We start from the raw sequence: 24,780 nt of genomic DNA, 5'->3' as shown, positions 1-24,780 counted from the left end.
TGGGGAGATATATGGGAAAGAGGAAGCTGTGAGAGTATTCTGTTCATGCAGCCTTCTCAGTCTAAGCTCTGACTGCATCACTGGGTAGGAGAACATGGCTGGCCTAGGACTTTCTGCTCCCTGCATTACCAATCAGAAACCCACAAGTATGCTATGGGGGCAGCTTTAGCTACTAGGAGCCTCAGAGCCAAGCTCACGCCCAAGTTGTAATGATGAGTTGATCAGGAGAGCCCTTTGGCACTCAGGTGTTTTTCTCTGCAAAATGAAAGCATTGGACTAGATGATCTATGATTCACTCCAGCTCAAGTATTCTCCATTCTAAGGGTTCCTCTAGCTTTGACAGCCTATATTCTAGTTTTAAGGACTCACTCAGTTCTAACATTCTATGATCTGCATTCTAAGGTCCTTTCCAACTCTGACAATATGTTCTTTTTTTTCCTCTAAGACAGGAAAAAAAAACCCCAAGCTATTCAAGGGGGCCTGAATCTAGATAATCTCTAAAACTATCAAGAGATAATGTGGCTTGGCGTTCAGAGTGTTCCTTAAAGTCAGGAAGGCCTGGGTTCAAGTCTCATTTCTGATACATTGGTAGTGTGACTTCGCACAGGTCACAGCCTTCCAATGCTCTAGGAAACTCTAAGGCTTTCAATTATAGAGAAGGTACTATCGCTATATCAATGATATCATAGTTCTAATTCTGCTTAGATGGAAATAAAGTTGAATAGAATATAGTTCTATCTATCTATCTATCTATCTATCTATCTATCTACTATCTATCTATCTATCTATCTATCTATCTATCTATCTATCTATCTATCTATCTATCTATCTATTTCTAGTCCCCAGTGTAGAAATAGCCTAGAGGTGAGGAAAATGCAAACCTTAGAGTGAGTGGTTAGCCCCAAGCTGGAATGGTACTGATCACACATTGCCTCCAAGAACAGTGAGCCTGAGGGGTGAGGAGACTTGTTCTGGACAGCTCCAACATCTTTTTAGGGCTTTAACAAGAGCCAGAATCTAGAGGACTTCTGAGCTTTATTCAATATGCACATCATCAGCCCCCTCACCCTACCCAGGAAGACACACTGTCTCCTTAAAGACTTTTAAGGGCTGATCTATAAGTTCTCTCTTTGATGGGCTAAAATAAGCATATCAATGATTATCAATTGGCAGCCATACTCACTTTGAGATCCAGCTCAAAGTTGCTATCCACAACTGAAGATGACAGGACCTCAAAACCCAGGGAGCTGGATCCAATTGGCACTAGCACTGCAAGAGGATAGCAGAATGTTTGCTAAAAATACACAGCATGCTACATATAAAATATACTGGATAATAGTATGAAGTATTGGAAATAGATACAGGCTAAGGCGCTTTGAGAGGGCAGTGTCTCTAAGGCCCCTTAGAATTCTGTCATTCTGTATTTTAAGGTTCCTTCTAGTTCTGACATTCTATTTTCTAAGGCCCCTTCTAGCTCCAACATTCTGGGTTCTCTTTCCATCTCTGACATTCTTTGGCTTTATGGTTAAGATGTTTAAGGACTGCTCCTTTGAGATGAGAGCCTGATTAACTCTGTTAAGTCTGTTAATAGCCCTGCAAGACCACTGCAGGAACAGGGAAATGTGAAAGAAGGAAAGAAAGCGAGAGAGAAAAGCAAAATTGTGGCATCTTGTCTTAAAGAGCTTAGAATGTAATAGGGAGAGATTGGACAAAAAGCCAGGCCTATTCCCCTGTCGTTTAAAAGTCTCCACAGTCTACTCTCAAACTACCTTTCCAGCCTTATCTCTCTTTTCTGATACGAAACTTCTGCTCAAAAGTGCCACCTTATTATACCATCCCCACCAGTAGCTCCCTGTTGTTTAGTTATTTCAGTTGTGTCATTCTCTTGTGACCCCATTTGGGGTTTTCTTGGCAAAGATATGGAGTGGTTTGCCATTCCTTCTCCAGATCTTTTTACAGTTGAGGAAACTGAGGCAAACAGGGTTAAGTGACTCGCCCAGGGTCACACAGCTAATAAATGTCTGAGGCCAGATTGAACTCAGATTTTCTTTACTTCAGGCCTGCAGCTTTATCCACTCTGCCACCTAATTGCTCTCAAAGGTGTCCACCTAGGTACTTTTTTGCTCTATTCCCTCACATACGGATGCCTTTCCTCCTTATCTCGAACTCACCCAAATCTAATCCATCCTCCAGATGCTCAGCTAAGGTTCTATCTTCTCTAGGAAATTTTACTTTGTCCCAGTCCGTAGGCAGGACTAGATGCTTTCTAGAGTCCCTTCCGGATCTAAAATCCTATAGTTTCTCTTTGCCTGAACTCCTCCAGCTTCCTTCCTTTCTGTCTTCCTTGCTTCCCCCTTTCCTTCTTTCTCTCTCTTCGTTGTCTCTTTCTTTCTTCCTTCCCTCTCTCCTTTTTCTTTCTTCTTTCCTTTCCTCCTTTTCTTTCTTCCTTCCCTCCCTCCCTTCTTCCCTCCCTCCTTCCTTCCTTCCTTCCTTCCTTCCTTCCTTCCTTCCTTCCTTCCTTCCTTCCTTCCTTCCTTCCTTCTTCCTTCCTTCCTTCTCTCTCTCTCTCTCTCTCTCTCTCTCTCTCTCTCTCTCTCTCTCTGTCTCTCTCTCTTTCTCCTTTGTCTGTCTGTCTCTGTGTCTCTGTCTCTCTCCTTTTGTCTATCTTTATCTCACTCTGTCTCTCTCTCCTTTGTCTGTCTGTTTTTGTTTCTCTCTGTCTCTCTCTCCCCCTTGTCTGTCTCTGTCTCTCCCCCTTGTCTGTCTGTCTCTATCTCTCTCTCACTGTCTCTCTCCTTTATCTGTTTGTCTCTATCTCTGTCTTTCCTTTGTCTCTGTCTGTCTGTCTGTCTGTCTCTGTTTCTCTCTGTTTCTGTGTCTCTCTCTCTGTCTGTCTCTTTCATTGAAGGGTCAGGTCCACATAGCAGCTTAAAGAGTGACGTACCACCCCCATGTGGTCAGGATGAGAATGGTACCAAAGACCTTGGTTAAGTCTACAATCAACAAATGAGAACAGTTGACCCTATACTCCTATACATTTCCTTACTTCAAGAAGGCAGCTGTATTTCGGTGATTCCCCTCCCCATCTAGGCTACCTTTCAGTCTCTCCCACACTGCCCAGTAATGGTATCTAGATTTTACTTCTCTGAATCTCAGGCTCCTCATTTGTAAAATAGTGATTATAGTAAGTGTACCAATTGTAAAAGTTTGGTTGAGAAGGAAGTGTTTCGCAACTGTAAAAGTGCTAAAGAAATGTAATTTTTTTTTTGAGGGGAAGGATATACAGATCCCTGTGATTTAGTAGGTGTAGGAATGCAGAATGGCAACTTGGATGTAATTCATAGCCTTAGAGTTTTGCTTGAGGAGTTAAGTGACTTGACCATAGCCTTGTGGTTTGTATGTGTCAGAGGCAAGACTTGAATCCAGGTCTTTCTAACCCTATGGTCCTACTTTATTCCTTATGGCAGGATGCATATCTCTACTGATGATGCTGCTGGTGATGGTGATGATGGGACAGTATGGTATAGTGGAAAGAATACTGGTGTGACAAGCAGAAGACCTGGGTTCAAATCCTACCTCTGCCACTTTCTACCTATGTAATCTGAAGTAAGTCACTTCCCCTCTCTGGGCCTTAGTTTCCTCTTCTGTTTTTTTTTTCTTGGTTTCTTTTTGGTGAAGCAATCAGAGTTAAGTGACTTGCCCAGGGTCACACAGCTAGTAAGCATCAAGTGTCTGAGCCCAGATTGGATTTCAGGTCCTCCTGACTCCAAGGCCAGAGCTCTATCCACTGTACCACCTAGCTGCCCTCAGTTTCCTCCTCTGTAAAATGAGGAGGATGACTCCTCACATCACTTCTGGCTCTAGATGTATGAGCCCTAAGTGAAGCTAAATACTATTGCCCTCTAACCTCCACCCATTGCTCCAAGTTCTGGCCTCTGAAAGCAAGCAGAACAAGTCTGACCTCTCTGCCCTGTGACATCAGAACCCTCTGGGAAGGGTGGGGAGAAGACCTTTCTCTCTGATTCCTACTAACTCTGCATCGGGCAGATGGAATGAATGGAATGAGGGATCAACGTTCAATGGAGTCTTCATGATTACCCCGGGGCTTTATGAAGGGTTCAGCTCTAGGTAGTTGACAATGCTTCATACTTTTCCAACTTCCCTTGTTCTCTGCTTATTGAAATCCATCCTTTCCTTCAATGCTTGTCAGGTGCCTTCCCTAATTTCCTCTCTCCCTCCAGCTTAAAGTGATCTTTCCTCGAGTTTCTTACTGCATTTTGTCGGTATCTCTCCTTGGCACATACATCCCACTTCAGTATTTCAAGAATTTTGTTGGATTTCGTTGGTATGTGTCCTCCCTTCTCTGCTGACCCAGTCTCTAAACTCTACCTTTTTATTAGACAGTTTCCATTCCACACAGAGCACAAGAGGAAAACCATCAGAGTCTCACGTCCAATTTTGTTGTATTTATCTGTGTCTATGTCTTACTCCTCTACTGAACTGGAAGGTCCTTGACAGCAGGAACTGCATCTGAACCATCTTCGCACCCAAATGCCCATGACAGAGTCCTGTACATGGCATGTATTTGTCAAATTGAATTCCCAGAAAATGGAATATTTCTTTCTCTTTCAACCTAATTATACTGCCTAGAAGCCTCCAGGCTTCTGTCTTCTCTATAATTTCTCTGAAGAATTTCACATGACCCCAGAACTTCCAAACCCTTGAGTTTCTAATACTACCCTGCCCTATGTTCATTTAGAGTTGATTGCAGTATCTGAGTCTTTTTCACAGCACTGCAAATTCCGCAGTGGGAATGGGCTCTGATATTTCTCTAATAAAGGCTCTGGGTGACCATAGGCAAGCCATTTGTTCTCTCATTACTTCAGTTTCTACATTTGTAAAATAAGATTAATAGCACTTGACCCATCCACTCCCCAAAATAGTGAGGAAAGGGCTCTACAGATCTTAAAGCCACACTAGAAATAGGAGTATGCATGAGAAGTACTGGGCACACAGTAGTCACTCAATAAAGATGAAAGTGGCTGACCTGGGGAGGGCTCCCCTCCTCCCATCCACATCCCTAAGGTTTATAGCATGCTGCTCAGCCCAAGTGGCAGAAAATAGAACTCATTTGACAAGGGAAGAAAACATGAAATGCCTAGAACTTACAGGTTGACCAAGCATAGATTTTGGAAGTCATGCTCTTAAAGGCCTTTTCAATGACTGGGCATACCTATAACAACAAAAATTTTGGATTTCAGTGGAAGCTTAGTGAGAGCACCAAGCACTGCTATCAGCCTGGCCTACTAATTTATGCAATCTCCCATGCAGATGTGAGATTTGTTTGAGGAGTTATGTTAGTGTTAGTGTTAGTAAGGGGAAGGAAGGAAGGAAGGAAGGAAGGAAGGAAGGAAGGAAGGAAGGAAGGAAGGAAGGAAGGAAGGAAGAAGGAAAAGGAAGGAAGGAAGGAAGGAAGAAGGAAGGAAGGAAGGAAGGAAGGAAGGAAGGAAGGAAGGAAGGAAGGAAGGAAGAAGGAAGGAAGGAAGGGAGGAAGGAAGGAAGGAAGGAAGGAAGGAAGGAAGGAAGGAAGGATTTGATAAGCTAAAACTTAAGTCAGAATTGAGACTTAGATAGGACCTCATTGGTCATCTAGTCCAACCTATATACCAAAGGAATGCCCACTATGACATACCCAGAAAGTTACTCAAAAATCTAGCCTCTTAAATGGAGGAGAAGGGAACTCATCACCTCTTGACGCTGGTGATTTTGCTCTTGGACAGTTCCAGTTGCTAGGAAGTTTTCTCTGACATCTAGTCTAAATTTGCCCCTGTAACTGCTACCTATTACTCTTGATTCAGCCTACTGGGGCTAAACAGAGGAAATGCAATCCCTCCTCCACATGCACCCTTTCTAATATTTGAAAACAGTTATTAGTCAAAGAAGAGCAATTGGGCATGATGAGAAAGCACATTGAAAAAGTCTGTGCAATTTCGAGTCAATGACAACATTGGATTCAACCTACAAAAATTTAGTTTACACACAACTTTTCAGCACAGTGTAACATGACATTGCTTCACATAAGACAGCCCAACAAAGGAGTTATAAGATGGGAGTTGTTTTGTAGTAAAGCACAATATGGCTACAAAGGAGGCAAAGGTCAGGTTGTAACTCTCTTCTTGAGCAAGACTTTAGGTTGCTGTCTGACCCACATGATTATTGGCAGTCCAAGTATACCTCGGAGTTGGGTGGGAACTTAGAGGGCATCTAGTCAACCCCAGTCGGAAGTAGGAATCCTGTCTAAAAACATCCCTGACAAGCAATTAACCAAGCTCTGTCTGAAGACCTCCAGCAAAGAGGAGGCCAATACCTCCTGAGACAATCAGCTCCACTTTGAGACAGTGTTGATTGTTAGGAAATTTTTACAATGAGCTGAAATCTGATTCCCCTGGGGCTTCTATCCATTGCTTCTACTTTTACCTCCTAGAGCCAAGCAGCAACGAATGAAGGAACAAACACTTATTACAATATTATAGGCCAAACTCTGTGCCAAGTGCTGGGAATACCAATAAAAATCAAGAGACTCCTTGCCCTTAAGGATAATTTAAGGAATTCTTAATCTAGGGTTCATAGACTTGGTGCTTTGGTTTTGTTTAATTTTATATTTTAATTATTATATCTTAATGTAATTGATTTGCTTTGAAATCTTGCATATTTTATTTTATGCATTTAAAAACATTCAAAGAAGGAGTCCATAGCACTTGCTGGACTGGCAAAGAAGTCCATGACACAAAAAGGTTAAGAACCCCTGGTCTGATATCTCTTTACCACGATAGCCTTCCTGATGTTTGAAGACAGTGCTCATACCAATCCCTAAGTCTTCCTTTTTTTCCCCAGCTGAAACAAACATGGTCAAATTGGATTCACTAACTCATTACCCAAGTTCAGTTCTCGCAACTGAAATGACTGCTTGTTCCTGAGAATGGCCCAGTCACTGCCACTGTAGAGCAGAGGTCACTAGGTCGGTTACTGGCATGAATGGATTCCCATAATGCTATGCTCTCCCACCCATAAGGAAAAAGCATTACACTCACATCATTTTTCACTAACATAGGCAGTGCTGGCATCAGGACATCGATGACCTGGCTAGCGAAGAAGTTGATTGCAAAAGAGAACCTGCCCAAAATAAAACAGAGAAATATGAAAACCAACAGTTATATATATATATCACAGCTATAATAGTATCAAATGATGCTTCTACTTAAATAGAAACACTCTGTAATGGTGTTGGTGTGGAGACTTTGTCCACTGATATAGATCGGTTAGCAAGAGTTCACATTTATCTAGAACTTTAAAGCTTATATACATGATTTCACTTTATCCTCCCAATACCCCTTTGAGACTGATGCAATTGTTATCTTTGTTTTATAGATGAAGATGGTTGGGCAGCAGAAGTTGAATCTTGCTTAGACTTATGCAACTGCTAAATGTTTGAGGTAGAATTTGAACCCAGCTTTTCCTAAATCCATGTCCTGAGCCCTACCCACTACTCCACATTGCCACATCTATAACTTAATAAAAGGTCTTTGTGGGTGGCCGTGGCCAGAAAAACACCATCAACTCAAGACTCACTGGGTGATAAATTTCTTTAAACTTTATAAGCTGGTCCTTGGACAAGAGATGTACAATCCATTACCTGGCCATTATGGAAACATTTCCAGATTGGTAGGATCTGTAAGAACCTGTGTTTCTCTAAAACAGTCTTTAAGAACTTAGGGTTGCTGCCAGGTTATGATAAAACATAGGAATAGATTTTAGTGGAGTCTTTACATATAATATTACTTCACATATGTACAAATAGTATATATTACACAATATGAATACATATACATGGATATAAACACACATACCTATTAACTTATATATACTAATATGAAAAGAAGCAGCATGCTATATTGGATAGAAAGCTGACCTCTGTTCTGAATTCTCTCCTGGAGTCAGGAAGACTCATCTTCCTGAGTTCTAACCTGGCCTCAGACATTAACTGTGTAACTCTGAGCAAGTCACTTAACCTTGTTTGCCTCAGTTTCCTCATCTGTAAAAATATGCTAGAGAAGGAAATGGCCAATTGGCGTCTTTGCCAAGAAAACTCCAATGGGGTCAGAAAGAGTTGGACAGTTCAAAACCACCACCACCACTACCGCCACAACAACAAAAGCCAGTAAAGGAAGTGGGGAAGGGGTTACTAGAGGGGAAGGAGGAGAACCAACCAAGTTGTGCTATCTTTAAAAGCAAGAGTAGTTTGTACAGTAGTGTCAAATTCCAATAGAAATGGGGCCACTAAACCTTACATAAGGGTCCCTGCATATTGACTTAGAAAACCACACATTAACATTATCTGTGTTCTATTGCATCTTTATTTATTTTGTTAAATACTTGCACACTTTATTTTATTCAGGAAGTATATCCATTCAGGCATGTTTGTCATCTCTGTTCTAGTAAGGTGAAATGGTCACATGGGTCAGAAAAGCTATAGCAAGGTAAAAAAGCATGAGGACTGAATAAAGAAGTCATTGAAAATGTAAAAAAAAACATCAAAAGACTTCAAAATTTTGAGGAGCATAGGGTTTAGTTGTGATTTCAGAAGACTAATGGGTCATGTAGCATGCTTCTCACCTACTGGCAAAGAAATTATAGATTTTAGATGTAGAATGGGGCATGCATTTAAAAAATGGCCAAAATGTCAATTTCCTTATTTGCTATAAGGGAAGGTTCTTTTTTTTTGGGGGGGGGGAAGTGAGGTGCTGTTGAGGAATGGGGTAGTCATGGGGAACTGAAAGCAATGTAAACAAAGGAGTATCAACAAAACATTTTTAAAAGACCCCTGAACCTAAGCAGATCTGAATATTTTATCCGTTTTTGGCCATTGCCAATATCTGCAGTGGGGCAGCTAAATGGTACCGTAGATAGAGCACTGGGCCTAGTGTCAGGATGATCTGAGTTTAAATCTGACCTCAGACACTTACTATCTGTATGACCCTGGGCAAGTCACTTAATCCCTATTTGCCTCGGTTTCTCATCTGTAAAATGGAGACATACTGGAGAAGAAAATGATAAATCATTCCAGTATCTTTGCCAAGAAAAACCCATGGACTAGTCCATGGGGTCACAAAGAATTGGACCCCACTGAACAACATCTGCAGAAGTCTCAGGAAAATGAACTTTCTGCTACTACAGAAAACAAATAATCACATTTCCTTGTGATTTAGTGAGCTAGCTCATAAAAATAGTTAAGTTGTTGTTGCTTTATTTCCTAGACATAAATTATGTTTCTCTGTCCCTATATTTATCATCTAAGGAGCCAAAGATTATCACAATCCCCAGAAATTTATCAAAAAGAGAAAGTCATTTCTACTGTCATATTAAAGGACTCCCTCCTCTCTGTTCATACTACAATCTCCTTGCCAAAGAGCAGAACACCCATACCAGAGACTATGGCCAGGATGAACTTAAGCTTTGAGGCCCCCCCTTTCCTAATTAGTGGATACCTCTTCTAGGCACTATTTCTGGAAAGTCTCAGCCATGCTTTACTTTCTTCCAACGTCTTCAGCCTCCTCCTTCAAAATGTCCTTACCCTTTTTGGAACCATGAGCCATGATCAAATTAACTTGGGCATTGCTTCTGAATGGAGTGTGTCATACTCTCTTGAGACTTTATTCACCATTCCGGATCTCCACGATTCCTCTATGAGTACGATTTCCCTGATTAGAATGTAAGTACTTGAGGGCAAGCAAATTCGCTGCTTTTGTATTTGTATCCTTAGCACTTAGCACAGTGCTTGACATGTATCAAGAGCTTAATAAAGAATGGTTCATCAATTAATTTATTCAAAGATTAGTAAAGATAAAGGAATGAGAATTAAATGAGATTATATAAGTCAAGCATTTTGCAAACCTTAATGTTACATTGTTGCTGCTTTATTACTGTTGTTATTTTTCATAGACTACTGTTGCTCTGTTCCATTGCTACTAAGGCCACTTGTCGGGAATAGATGAAGCTGTGTTTTAGGTCATTTGATGCTTCAAGCAATTTTGTGAGCACTGAAGATCTGAAAAAATGTAAATCATATTTTCCTCCAGAACTTTTTCTGTTTATTATAAAAACTGTGTGTCTGGATAATTAAAATATATACTTGTCTAATTCAACTTATCAAAATTGTTCCTAATGGCTATTTGATGTTATTAATACCTTCAGAAGTTTGCAGGTTTTTGTTTCCTCCCAAAAGAACCAAGAATTCATTGATTAGAAGAAAAACTGAACATCAGATTGCAAAAGACTTTGACAGGGCCCCAGTGATGACTTAGTGACACATCACACTTATATAAGCCTTCGCATTTTTGAAAACACTTTCCTCATAATGAAAAATAGGTAGCACAATTATTATTATTATACACATAAGGAAGTGGAAAAATGAAGAGTTAAGTAACTTGTCCATAGTTGCATAACCAGTGAGTGTTTTTGATTTGTAGTCCAATGCTCTTTAAGCTACTGCATAAATGAACATGTTTACATAGAAGAAATTTTATTTCCTTCACTCTCTCCTACCTTGCCAGGCCAATGAAAAGTGGATTCCCCAATGTGAGAGAAGAATGAGAGACCTTTGGGTTCCAATCCTTAGGGGACTCCCATAAAAAAAAAAGGCAGAAAGTCAATGTTCCTGAATGGTTCGAGAAAGAAATCAGAATCTTGAAAGAAGCATAAAAGGCAGAATTTGTGGCCTGCACAGGAGAAATAATTAACAGAAGAGAAAAACTTGAATCTAGGGTGTCAAGTCTCTTTAAAGAGGCAAAAAAAGAATAACTTATTGGGCAATACCAATCCTCTGAAGTAAAGGAATCTGGAAGGGGAACTAAAAAGCAGTAATATGAAAGAACAGTAATCTGCACATATGCAAAACAAACTGATCTCGAAGTCAGGATATGTAGAGACCACTTAGGAATCATTTGCTTCCCAGAAAAACATGGGAAGCAAAAATGCCTGAATATGATAACACAAGAAATAACGCCAGAAATGTTCCCAGAACTTCTGAATATAGAAATTCAATAACACAGAACTATTCAGCCACCAGACACTACAAACGAGAATGGAATATCACATTTCAAAAAGCCAAGGCCCTAAAGATGTAACCCAGAACGAAATACCTTGCAAACCTGAGCTTCATCAAAAATATTTGATATGCTGGAGTAGGGGCTCTGAGCTTAACTGATTAAGAGATGTTGAAATTTTATTATTTATGAGAAAATATTCAAACATACACCTGGACTGCTTTAGCACTTGTGCTGATTAGATTTATTATGGTAATTGGGCAAGTAGCCTGAGAACTTATAAGTGAAGTTAGTGCCTCCTATAAACATCTGAAACTCTAATAATATAATTCATCACATTTACATCCACAATGTGCTTCTCCATTGCCTCTTGAGTGGCCTAAAACTGTAATTCTTTGAAGAATATGTTACCACATTACTCAGAGCTATACAACATCACCGGAGATGTATTTATGGTGAAAAGATAGGCTTTTGTGTCAGCAAGAAACTTGAGGTCGTTAAAAGCACTATGCCATTCAGTCCAGTCCTCTCGCTTCCTTCAGTTCCTTTCTTGGCCAAGTCCACTTTCTTTTCACTGTCTAAGCTATATTTATGATAGACCAGCTCTATGGATTTTCTATACAATTACATATGCATTCATTATCCATTTTTTTCCCATGTGAAGAATTAGCGCTTTTTTTTTTTTTAGCTAATGTGGGTCTCCCTTAAAAGGCTCAGGAGTGTTACCAGATTCAATGTAATCAGTACAATACTATTTGCAAAGAGGAACATCTGGAGCACCTCAAAAAAAAATCTCTATTGGGTTTGGATCCCTCAACTGACATAGTAAATGACAGAAAACTTCTCTGGTGAGAGTCGTCTCTGTGTTTTATAATTCATTTGGCATCAATAATCTGAGGGTCATAACACAAATTTTATCTGCTGCTACATTTTCAATCGATCATATGATTTTAACGTATGCGTCAGATACATGCTGTTAGAGAAAAGATTTGATAGGGCATATTTTACTCTACCAAATGGAATGCTTTTTAAAAATAGTTAACAAACAAAAAGAACAATGAGATCCTATATTATTTGCCACTTTCACTCATTTTTTGTGGCTATGATGCTGTTTAACATTGTTTATGAAAGACAACCTGTTTCCTTTTCTTGACTTCAATATCCTCAATATACATGTGGAATATACCCTTATAAAATTTTGTAGAGATTGGAAGGAGATATGGACCAATCATTGTTGATTGTTTTGGGGTATAATAATAATTCTGATCCTTACAGAATAGCTGTCTTTCCTAAAGTGGGCTACCCATTAATCAACACAGTATTCCATATTTGGTTTGACCAGGGCAGGATACAATATGGCTCTTTCCTCCCAAGTCCTGAATATTATGCCTCTGCAAATGAAGTCTAGGATGAAATAGCCTTCTTGGCTGCCATACCACAATATTGATGCATCTCAAGCTTATGACTAGTCCACTTAACATCTCTTTAAATGTTTTTTTTTTGGACAAAGTGCCATACAACCATGCCTATCTCATCTCGTACTTACAAAGTTGATACTTATTTAACCAAAGTGTAAGAATGCACATTTATCTCTATTCAATTTCATCTTATGTAATTTGGAAAAAAATAAAGGTGACTCCTTTGATAAAGTAAAGAATCAAATCAGATGGATAAGAAGGTATTTTGAAGAACTATCAAGTGCTGCCTACACGTAAAAAGTTATTAGTTACTGGGGCAGCTAGGTGGCGCAGTGGATAGAGCACTGGCCCTGGAGTCAGGAGGACCTGAGTCCAAATCCGGCCTCAGACACATAACACTCACTAGCTGTGTGACTCTGGACAAGTCACTTAACCCCAATTGCTTCACATAAAAAAAAGTTCTTAGTTATTAAATGACAAATACTCACTTTTGTAGAAGAGTGACGTGTAAATTATTGGGGCTGTTGGTACACTGTCCAAGGACTACATGAGAGTTCCCTTGATAATCAGTTTTCGTATGGATTTCAGCTATGACATCAATTTCCATGTGCAGCTCAATGAGTTTGTTCATAATTATGCTAAGAAGGAATAGAGATACTCCAGGAAATTACCCTGAGCCTCACCCAATCTCCCAATAGAACTCAGCAGGCAGAACTTAGCTAAAGAGATGGCAGGAGGAAATTGGGAGCACTGAGTGTCTGCCCAGGGCAGGGAGTTGTGAAAATGCCGGGTTTGTGCCAGAAGCTGTGAAACTACTCTCTCGAGTTTATTTTCCTGACTTTCTCTTACATGTAGATTGGCTAGGTTTCATGCTCAGACCCCTTGTCATATCTATGGCTACCAGATATGCCATATCCTCAAGGACTTAAGTGAGATTGGATTTAGCCTGGGCTCAGTAACAGGGATAGAAAGCCAAGGGACCCCAGGGAAAAGGAATGGAGAGTACAGCCTTACTTCGGACAAGTGCTACTTCATTTGGCCCCCACTTTAATGAAGGAGGTGGCCCAAACCCTTGGTGGGATTACTCACGTATTAAGGGTAGCCACCATATCCAGGGGGATCCAGATCTGGAGATGACCCTGCTCAGGAAGTTGAAATGCCAGTTGGGGAATGGCAGCCTCAGTGACTTTCAGCCTGCAGTAAAGGAATGACAGTCAAGCAAGGATGAGGCCCAGGATCCTTACTCTTAGAGCCACAATGTTGTCTTGGGACCAAGGTGTCTTCCTTCTTAATGGGAGAGACGGAGTTTACACACAACTCATTCATGTACAAAAAGCATATCATGGGGGATAAATAGAAACCATAGGACCCAAGCACACTTTCTTGTGTTAGTGATTTTTAAATGGCCTTATTTCATACCTTAGTGAAAGAGAATGTCATGGAATGCCAAATGACTACTTCGTTTGATTTTTTTTTACTGAAGTAACTGAATTAGCCCTCTTGTCAGAACTGTATAGAATCCTAGAATCCTGGAATCTCTGAGACCTTAAAGGTCATTGATTCTAGAGCAAAATTTCATTAAACACACATACACACATGCACACATGTACATACAAACATACATGTATACATATACATATAAACACACCCACCCATTCTTTTCACATACATGTAGAGAATAAGAGCTAAGGTGGACAAGGTCAGGAGCTGCCTAAGGCCTGACATGCAGCAGAGTTCTTTGAAGAATACTTTTTAATTAGATTTTTTATAAATATGCATTAACATACACACACACACACACACACACACACAGTCTTGGTCTTGAGGGACTATGGGAACTGATTTTGTGCTGAATTGCCAGTTAAACTGAGGGTCTGGTTCTGGAGGAGATAGTCACACATTCAGGGTACCACATAGGGGCTTGTATGTGTATACATCTGTTTATATGTGAGAGAGAGACAGAGAGAAATAGAGAGAGAAGAGAAAGGAATAGAAAGAGAGAGAAAGAGACACAGCAAGAGTGAGAGAGACAGAGCACATAAATATGTGCTCAAGTACAAATGTCAGACTTTAATATGGGTCTCGTCCTGTTGATGCTACATAAACCCCTCATCCCCAACTTTCCCTTCCTCACTTCATGCATGCACTTTATCTCTCTGACATACTCTCGCACACTTTCTATCACACACACATGGGATCATACATGAAGATGTACATTTAGACCTCCTGGATTATCCAGTTCCACTCTATTTTATAGATTGAGAAACTGAGGCCCAGAATGTTTAAGAGGCTTGAACCCAAGTCCCAGGACTCTGAATCCAGGGCTGTTTGTACTGTTTTCTCTTTGTTCCTGGTTCAGCTAGACTCTAAGCTCCTTAAGAGCAAGGTACCTCCCTGCTTAGCACAATACATAGTGTATAGTACTTAATAAATATTATTGAATTGAATTGAATCAACTAATTGTTATTGTAAATAAGTGACATTGAAATCTTTCCCTCCAGAGACTGAGTCATATCAGGATGTACTTGGTGTCACCCAATTGCTCACCATGCAATCTGCTTCAGAAAACCACTGATGACGCCTCCAATCAAGGGCATCTCGCTGAATTGATTCTTTCTCATGGCTTCATAAAGAGGCAAATCTTTTAGGATCTGAATAGCATTCTGATTTATAAGTTCCTGGGAAAAAACTGAAAAAAGAATTCCTTGAAATCATAATTGCTATGTCTGTAGAAATATATGATTTATGAAACACTTTCCTAAAAATTTAAAAAGAAAATTCTTTGAGGTAAGTAGTACAAGTATTATTGCCATTTTACCCAAGAGGAAACTTGGGTTTGGGGGCTCAATAGAGTATCAGAGAACTTCCTGTGTGCTCAGCTGATGGACCACCGTGTCTCCTGAGCAGAGCTGTAACTAGGATATAGCTGCTGGAGTCTTGTACCAGAACATCTGCATCCAGGGAAGTGCACTACTTTCCCAAGGGAACACGCTTCCTCCTTTTGGCTGTCCTCAGACCACTGTCCATGCACCTCCTTGCACCTAGTCTGCTCCCTCACCTGCCCCGTGCCAAGGTCCACCTTCACCTCTGGAAAATGGGTCTTTCTGGGGGATGGCTTCTCCCCTCCTGTCAAAACTATCCTCACAACTTGAATTTTTCATGCCTCCTCCCACTCTTGTCCATTCTTCTCCTTGTTTTCAGGTGTATGTCTACATACACCACAACCAATGAATCAGCCAACCTCTTCCCCAATGAAAGAAGTCTTAGTTACAGATGCAACTCGGAGCTAAAATCCTAGTGTCCCTGTATGTGATCCAGTAAGCCCTCCTCAAACCTCTGAACACACACTGAGATAAGTCCCTCACTCATGCCCAGGACAAACATTAACCCCAGGCACAGATTAATTCTTGACTCTGTTTATAGATTAGACCATATGACTGGCCTCAGATTGAGCCCCAACTCCAGCCATATCTCAGCCATAATCTGAATTCTAATCCTTGTCATGTATTGAATCCTATCTCTGTTCTCCATATGAGCATCATTGGTCCTGGTACTGCATGGCTCCTCCAAAATAGGACAGACTTTCAAGAAAGGCTCAGTAGCAGCTGTTTCAAAGAGTTCTGGACACAGGACTACAACGCCAGCAATCTTTCTCTAGTGTCCTGGCACTGAATCCTTTGATTGATGTGGACCTGACGCCCTACTCATTCCATGTTGTATAGCCCTAATAGTTTTAGTGTGTGACAGTCCCTGCTGTCCTATCCTTTTGACCTATCACTCTAACTTACCTTTGTTGATGACTTCTGGGCCAATGCTCAAAATTGCCTGGCCTTTTGGTGAAGCTTGGGCCAAGGATATTACAAGCAAACCCCAGAGAAGTGCCAGTCCCCATGGCTGGAACATCTTTATTCCTATAATCAGCAAAGAATATGGAATGATCACAATGCCTCATGGAAGTGAAATGATCCTATTAGAAGGACCAGGCAAGAGGAAGAATTTTGGGAAAGGGTATGCCTAGTATAAAAACAGGGCTTGTTGTTGGACACAAATATATAATAAAAGCAAGGGAAATAAGGACAGATGGAAGGAAGGAAGGAAGGAAGGAAGGAAGGAAGGAAGGAAGGAAGGAAGGAAGGAAACATTTATTAGGTTCCTACTATGTGCCTGGTACTGCGCTACGTGCTTTACAAATATTATGTCATTGATCCTCACAATAGCTCTGGGAGGTAGGTGCTATTATTATCCCCATTTTGCAATTGAGGAAACTGAGGCAGACAGCGGTCAAGTGTCTTACCCAGGATTACACAAATCATAAATGTCTGAGGTCACATTTGAAACTCAGGTTCTCCTAACTCCAGGCCCAGCACTCTATCCACTGTCCCACCTAGCTGCCTCTAGGCATTTCATTAAATGCCTTTGCTTTGAACTAATTTTGTCGTGTGGCTGACTACTGGTAAACTGAACCTGTAATTGGGTAGCTGGAGTTTTCTGGAGGGTCTTATGTGCAAGAAGATGTGACTCAAGTGCTACCTAAACCACAACTTTGCCTTTTAAGGGCAAGGATATGACTCTAGGCAGGATCCTTCTCTCTAAGCTGACATTTCTGACTCTTTAAAGTGAAAGGCTCATTACGCAAGATAGTCTTCAAATTCCTTATAGCTCAAATGTTTTGTAGTTTTAAGAGCTCACATCCTTCCTCTCCACCAGATCCCCTTTGGACATTTTGCTGGGATTTGCAGCAGGACAAGCATTCATTCAATATCCATCTATTAAGTGCCTACTGGGTGAAGAACTCCTTGCTAGGTGCTAGAGGAGATAAAAATAAGCTATACTATCATCCCTGCCCTTATAGAACTCACAGTCCAATATGGGAATAAGACATATACACATAAGAAACAAGATTGCAGGGCATTAGAGGAGTGCAAAATTGTGCTGTGTGAAGTCTGCAGGGATGGTTGTGACCAACTGTGTAAATCAGGGAAGACTTCTTGGAGGAAGCAGCAATTGAATTGGGTGGGAGCAGAGTTGGGTGGATAGCACTGCTGGTCTTCCCAGGTTTCACTGCCAACACCTCTTTCTGCCTCCTGTCTTCTTATTCAGTGGAACTCAAGGCCTGGAGTAAAAGAGGAATTCTTTTTCACCATATGGTTGGGGACCACTGCCTACAGGGTAAAATCTAAACTCACTAACCCAGCATTTGAAAACTTCCAAAATCTGGCTCCGCCCTATTTGTCTAGCTCTGTCCCATACTTGCTGCTCGCCTGCTTAACCTCAGCCCCCTTTCAGTCAGGCTTGTCTTCCCATTCTCCCCCTTCCTCAGCACTAGGCTCATTCCCTCCTCTGTGCCTTGGCTAAGGTCTGCCATACCTAGGATGACATACTCTGCCTTCAAGGCCCTGTTTAATTTCCAGACCCTGATAGAAAGCCTGAACAACCCAGTTCAGACATCCTGTAAGCGATATACCCTTGGCTCTCTGATTCTTAGCCCACACTGTCTTGTGATATCTCTCGTATTATTTGACTCTTCCTTAATTACCAGAAGTGCAGGCTGGCTTTCAAAGACACAGAAAAACTAGAGGCTAAATTGCCAACATTCACTGGATTATGGTGAAAGTGGAGTTCCAAGACAAGCCTCTGATTTTGCTTCATTGGCTACATTAAATCTTTTAACTGTGTGGATCGCAACAAAATGTGACAAATCCACAAAGAAGTAGGAGTACCAGATCATCTTACTTGTCTCCTGAGTAACCTATATGCGGGCCAAGAAGAAACAGTTAGAGCTGAACATGGAGCAACTGATTGGTTTAAGATTGGAAAAGGGTGTGACAAGGTTGTATATTGTCACCTTATTTATTTAACTTACATACAGAGTATATCATGCAAAATGCCAGGCTGTATGAATCAAAAGCTGGAATTCCTGGAAGAAATGTCAACAATCTCAGATATGCAGATGATACCACTCTGATGGCAGAAAGTGAAGAAGAATTAAGAAGCCTCTTGGTGAGGGTGAAAGAAGAGAGTATAAAAGCTATCTCGAAGCTTAACATAAAAAAAAAACCCCATAAGATATTAGCAAATGGTCCCAATCACTTCCTGGCAAATAGAGGAAGAAGAAATGGAAGCAGTGTCAGATTTTACATTCTTGGGCTCAAAGATCACTGCAGACAGCAACCATAGCCATGAAATTAAATGACCCTTGCTCCTTAGAAGGAAAACTGTGGCAAATTTGAACAGATTACTAAAAGCAGAGATAAGACCTTGCTGACAAAGATTCATATGGTCAAAGCTATGATTCTTCCAGTAGTAAAGTATGACTATGAGAGTTGGACTATAAGGAAAGCTGAGCACTATAGAATTGATGCTTTTGAATTGTGGTACTGGAGTAGATCTTTGAGGGTCCCTTGGACAGCAAGGAGGTCAAATCAGTCAATATTTAGAGAAATAAATTTAGGCTATTCATTGGAAGGTCCAATACTAAAGCCAAAGCTTAAATACTTTGGTCACATAATGAGAAGATGAGACCAATTGAAAAAGACCCTGATGTTGGGGAAGATTGAAGACAAAAAGAGAAGGGGATGGCAAAGGATGAGATGGATAGATAGTATCAGGGACACAAGGAACATGACTTAGGACAGACTTCAAGAGATAATGGAGGACAGATGAGCCTGGTGTGGGATAGTCCATGGGGTCATGAAAAGTCAGACATGACTGAGCAACTGAATAGCAATAACCACAATAGATCCCAAAGACCAGGGTTCCAGCCCTGGCCTCAATTCTCACTAACTCTGTACCTTTGGTAACCCCTTCATCTCTCTAGACCTCAGCTTCTTTATCCGTCAAATGAGGATAATAATGCTTTGTATTGCCTACCTCACAGGGCTATTGCCAGGAAAATGCTTTGTGAACCTAAGAATACCACAGAAACGGAAGTTATAATTAACTCTTACAGGTGTTTTGTCTTCCCAAATAGACTGTGAGCTTCCTGAAGCCAAGGGCTATGTCTTCTCCTACTGTTGTTTCTCCCACAGTATCTTTCCCTTGGCTTCCTATCTCACAGTTTTCTCTCATATTAGACTGTGAATTCCTTAGGGCAGAGACTATGGTTTTGCCTTTCATCGTGTTCTCATCACTTAGTACATTGCCTGGTACATAGTTGGTGGTTAACAAATGTTTGTTGATTGACTGATTATAAAGATCGGTCATTATATTATATAGATCTATGATTTCATCTTTTTGGGTACTTCCTCTAGCAACATAGATTCCAGCCCTCCAGGCCTTTCTAGACAAGCTTAATTGATTGTCACGGATGAAAAATTCTATCTTCTGTTGGCCAAGCCCCTGGTGATGGATTATGGGTCTCGCTGCATTGTCTAAGCTTGTCCTTAGATAACACACAGTACATATCACCAGAACTAATACCTGAAGTCCTTCCAGCTGGGTAGGATGCATTTGTTCTCTACTAGTATAGAGCCTTCAAGAAGTCAAGGTCACTGTCATAACACAATGGGACATTGGAAGAGGAAATTAGTCCAAAGAAGAATTAAATCATTGCCTGAATGATCTGATTGAGACCTCCTATCAGAGAAGTTCTGGCCCTGAAGGTTCAAAGTCTTTCCACAACTTTCTGCAGGGAACTGCTGCTGAAGTTGCATCTTTTGTGAATCAGTGCCATCACTGAGAGACGTTTTGTCTTGGCATCATTGAAGAACACACCTGGTGACTCCCATCTTTACTGCCACAGGGAATTGTGCTGCAATTACCCATGAGTGGAGGAGGCCAGCCCAATGCCACGGCCAATTTGATGGAAAACAGAACTGGCAGAACTAAGGCAAAGACCAGAACCAACTAGAGAGGAAAGTGAGGATTGTCAGTGGCTTAGAGCAGAAAGCATGCTGGACGTGGAGGCACAGAATGTGGGTTCAAGTCCTGTCTCTGGCCCTTAGTAGCTGCATTACCTCAGGGAAGTCAGTTTCCCCTTCTGGGACTCAGTTTCATCATCCATAAAATAAAGATAGCTCAAAAGGGCATTATGAACAAAGTGTTTTCTAAACCTTAAAGCCGTCTTAAAATATGAATAGTTAATATTACTTTTTTTTAAATCATTAGCACATAGAAGGTAGAGGTCAAAAATGGAACAAGCCAGGGAACAAGGTCAGAATCCGAGAATGATGTAAAAGCCAAACTTCATGACGGACAGTAGCTTTACGTAGAGTGAAGAGTTCTGGGCTGGAACTCAGAAGAACTGGGTTCTATTTTAACACATAACTTTGGACAAGACATTTCACCTATGCTTGGTCCCAGAGGATAGAACTAGGAACAGTAGATGGAGGTTACAAAGAAGTAGGTTTTGGTTTGACATAAGGTAAAACTTTCTAATTATTAGATCTATCAATAAAATAGTATACATTGATTTGGAAAATAGTGAGTTACCCATCACTAGAAGTTTTCGCCAAAGGCTATATGATCATTTGTCAAGAAGAAATTACTGTTTTGGTGTGGATTAGACTAGATGGCCTCTGAGATTCTGATTTTCTCTGACCCTCAGTTTCCTTATCTGTAAAATAAAGAGGCTAGCCTAGACAGTCTTTAAGGTATATGTTAGCTCTTGTAATCGAGTCGAAAAGGAGGGGACTTCCTGACAAGATAGCTGCCCATCCAGCTTCCACAGCAAAAGCCTGCAATTTACACCGGATGGAATAATGATCAAGAAATCCATTCTGAAACCATAGTAGGTGACTTCTTCTATCCTAGAACTGCATAAGAGGTCAGCAAGAAGCCAAAAGGCAATAGGAATGCCCAGCATAGTGTTTTAGGGCTATTAGAGATAGCTAGGGACACACACACAGACACAGAGACACATAGACACCCACACACCCACACATGAGCTAGTGAGCCTACAAGATTCTGTGTCCTGAGGCAACAACAGAAGAGGGCTCTCCTGAGAACGCCCCAAGATGATCAGAAAACTCTAAGTGGGGGTGTTGGGAAGGGGGTGGGGAATGCTGCATTGTGAGCAGTGGCCAGCCTATAGCTTTAGCACTCACATTGGAATATTGCAGACCCAAGGGCTTCTGAGGCTCCCAACACCCTATACTGAGATGCCAGAAAGTACCACGAAGATCCATCCCACTGAACTTCATGGCTCCAGAGCAACCTAATTCTGGGACACTGCACCACCCAACATCATAGCAGGGAGAAAAACTTAATTTTGGCACAAAGCCCCAGTTCAAAAACTAAACCTGGAGAGACAAATAAATTAGATGCTGACCAGTATCAAAAATTATTGCAAATCTGGAGATTGTCCCTAAAGAAGGAACAATTCACTACCTAACAACTATAAGCAGACTCAAAGGAAAAAGTTAATTTTCTACAAGGATTCTATGAATGCCTAACTAAAGCATCTCCCTTAAGCTGTCATGGGGCTATTTAGCCTTTAATGATCAGAGGCCACTTGCCGTCTCACCTTCTGTAGCACAGATGCTTTGTGGCAGTGATGACCCCCTGACAATTATGCCACTTCCTCCCTGAAGAAAACATATGGGCATGTAACAGATGGTAAACAATAACTCTGTCCTTCACCCCCTCAAGGACACGCAGCAGACAGCTGTCAAACATAGGCATCTCTAGAAACATATCTAGGACATTACCTGCTGATAGCTCTCTCCCTAAGGGTAATTACCTGTAAAAATCAGCAGTGGTCGTGCTCTAATGCTGATAATGAACTAAGGTGTGGAAATGGAAGAGTTTCGACTTTGAGGGTAGAAACAATGGGAGCATCTGAATATCTCTCCATAAATGAAAATTGGAGTTTGCATGGAAACCGAGTTCCTCAGAACCTGTATCCTCCTCCTGCCCAGCCTGGAGCACTGAATTTGAGCACTGAATATGAAATCATAGAAATTCAGAGCCAGGAAGGATCTCAGAAACTCTCTATTTCTAACTAGTTGGAACAACCACCCATTTCCCTTTGGGGTCAATGAGAACAAGTCTAATCTCTCTCCCACATGACAGCCCTTCGAACATCTCAAAATAGCTCTCTAGTCCCTCCTTTATTCTCCAGGCTAACAAATTTAGCCAGTCTCCACGTGGTACGAACTTAAGGCCCTTAGCCACTGTGGTCACCACCTTCCTTGGGATTTCCTTTTAGTTTATCAACATCTTTCCTAAAATACAGTTCCCAGGCCTGAGCATAGCTGTGGTTTAATCAGGGCAGAGTGTGGCTAGGCTATAGCATCCTTATGCCTGAGAGTTAGATAATGGATGTTATGTTACTGAGCATTGATTTAATGTATTGTACTAGTTTTGGTTCCCTTTCTTAAAGCTTCCCAAGATTGGACTAGTTGATTTGCTTTGACTCAAGCTGAACTTGAAGTCCACTAAAATGTCTGTGTATTTTTCAGATGAACTGCTGCCTAATCATACTCTCACCCTCTGTCATACACTTGTGAAATTGATTTTGTTGAACCCAAGATTAAGACTTTCTAATTATCTCTGTTAAACTTTTTATATTAGATTCAGCCTGAGTTCTAACCTATTAGGATTAGAGGGGGAGGAATCTGGATTCTTGTCATCCAGTGTATGACTGATCTTTCCAGCTTTATGTCATCAACAAATTTGATAAAGGTGCCTTTAGATGCACATTCATTGATTAAAATGTTAAATGACAGAGGGCCAAGGACAGATCATGGGTGACTCAGTTGGAAAACTCCTTCCAAATCGACACTGAACAATTGATTTCTTGGCCATTCAACCAGACCTGAATCAATTTAATTTTATTATTTATCACACGTTCTTCCATCTCTCCTTAAGAATAGAAGACTTCATCAATAAATGAAACTATGGATTACTTCTCATCCAAACAAAAAGCAACTAATTAATTCTTACTTATCCACACAGTGCTTTGCACAGTAGGTGCTCAATAAAGATTAGTTGAATTAAGCTGTCTGTGAACTTTTCACAGACTGCCTTTCATCGTGCTTTGTACCTGCCTCCTCCTGCACAATCAACAATCATTTATTATTATTCTTAGTCATATTGCTAGCTAATGTTTACAAAGGACTTTACAAATGTTATCTCAGTCAAATCTCACAACAATCTAAGGAGCTAAGTACCATTGTTATTCCTGTGTGGAAACTGAGATAGATAGAAATTAAATGACTTTCCCAAGTTCACACAGCTAGTGAGTGCCTGGGAGCCAATATGAACTCAGGTCTGACATCTCCAGGTCCATGCTTTCCACCCTGTACCACCTAGCTGCTTAAGCACAGGGCACAAGCCAATCAAAATATTGCCCCAATAAAGGCAACAAGGGAGGCAAATATGGCATCTTGAAACAAAATTGAATGAAATCTAGAATCAAATAGGAAAGGTGGCTTTAAAATGTATATTTATAAGGCTTCAGACTACACAGTAATGACAGGATTGGATACAAACAAAAGTTTTAGTCGCTCAGGCTGATTCATCACAGCTCATCTACTTAACCTGAGGATCTCTGGAAGCTAGTAAATTCCAGCCTCACCAAACATGAAGACCCACAGCAGAAGACAGCAGTGGAATTTCTTGTTCCATTCAGTAGTTGTCTCTACCTGGGAAATCTCTGTGGTATTTTACAGCAAAGCAAAATTCGTTACACAGTTCACATCATTTTTACCTGCACTAGCTGGAGTTTCCAGCTCTCCACTTGTCACCTCAGTCGGGCCACCGTCTCCTGGTGGGACCATGGGGGACACTCTGTCCTTTTATTCTGAGAACCTGGAGTCAGGAATGGGTGTGCTTCCCTTTGGGCCTGACTGGCTGTAGCCTCCATTGTATTTAGAGTCCTCCAAGGTAAATATTTGTGAGACCCGATGAGCTAAAACAACACCCTTAACCTGCATCAACTCACAGCTCAAGTTTCCTGGGTCCCAGGGAAAGGAAGTTGGGAGGATTCTCCACCAGGCTGAGGAACCCCAATGGGATAGAGCTCTTTTACTGGAGGCTGGGCCTCAGCATGAGTTCTAGAAAACATGGGCATTGCTGCCTGAGAAAAGAATGGTCTATGGAACATGAATCTTCTGATGCCTTGGCAAATAACAGACTATAAGGCTTGGGAAGATCCTGGGTATGTGGAATCTAGAGATGGAAGGGGTGTTGGAGAGCTTCTCATTTTGAAAATGGAAACTACGGCCAAGACTGATTAATGACTTCATCAAAGTCACACAGGTAGTGAGCAGCAGGATAGGGATTTGAACCCAGGTTCTCCAGCTACAAATCCAAAGAAA

The 24,780-nt window shown here is 41.0% G+C and overlaps 1 protein-coding gene across 1 annotated transcript in view; it reads right to left on the bottom strand.

Annotated features, from left to right (window-relative positions):
* Window positions 1-24,245, bottom strand: part of BPIFB1 (BPI fold containing family B member 1) — a 36,127-nt gene extending 11,882 nt beyond the window's left edge. Inside the window, exons 1-9 of the mRNA XM_078149083.1 lie at window positions 24,171-24,245; window positions 17,487-17,633; window positions 16,309-16,431; window positions 15,068-15,209; window positions 13,610-13,714; window positions 13,009-13,158; window positions 7,092-7,173; window positions 5,170-5,233; window positions 1,184-1,269 (exon numbers count right to left, since the gene is read on the bottom strand). Of these exons, the coding sequence (XP_078005209.1) occupies window positions 1,184-1,269; window positions 5,170-5,233; window positions 7,092-7,173; window positions 13,009-13,158; window positions 13,610-13,714; window positions 15,068-15,209; window positions 16,309-16,423 (744 nt within the window). The 5' untranslated portion in view covers window positions 16,424-16,431; window positions 17,487-17,633; window positions 24,171-24,245. The remainder of the gene's footprint in view (window positions 1-1,183; window positions 1,270-5,169; window positions 5,234-7,091; window positions 7,174-13,008; window positions 13,159-13,609; window positions 13,715-15,067; window positions 15,210-16,308; window positions 16,432-17,486; window positions 17,634-24,170) is intronic.
* Window positions 24,246-24,780: the final 535 nt, after the last annotated feature.

This window comes from Phascolarctos cinereus, unplaced genomic scaffold (assembly GCF_003287225.1).
Source record: "Phascolarctos cinereus isolate Bilbo 61053 unplaced genomic scaffold, phaCin_HiC Scaffold_2;HRSCAF=192, whole genome shotgun sequence".
In the NCBI taxonomy this organism is placed as follows: Eukaryota; Metazoa; Chordata; class Mammalia; order Diprotodontia; family Phascolarctidae; genus Phascolarctos; species Phascolarctos cinereus.
Note: the sequence above shows the minus strand (reverse complement) of the source record. Positions and strands in the feature narration are given on the sequence as shown.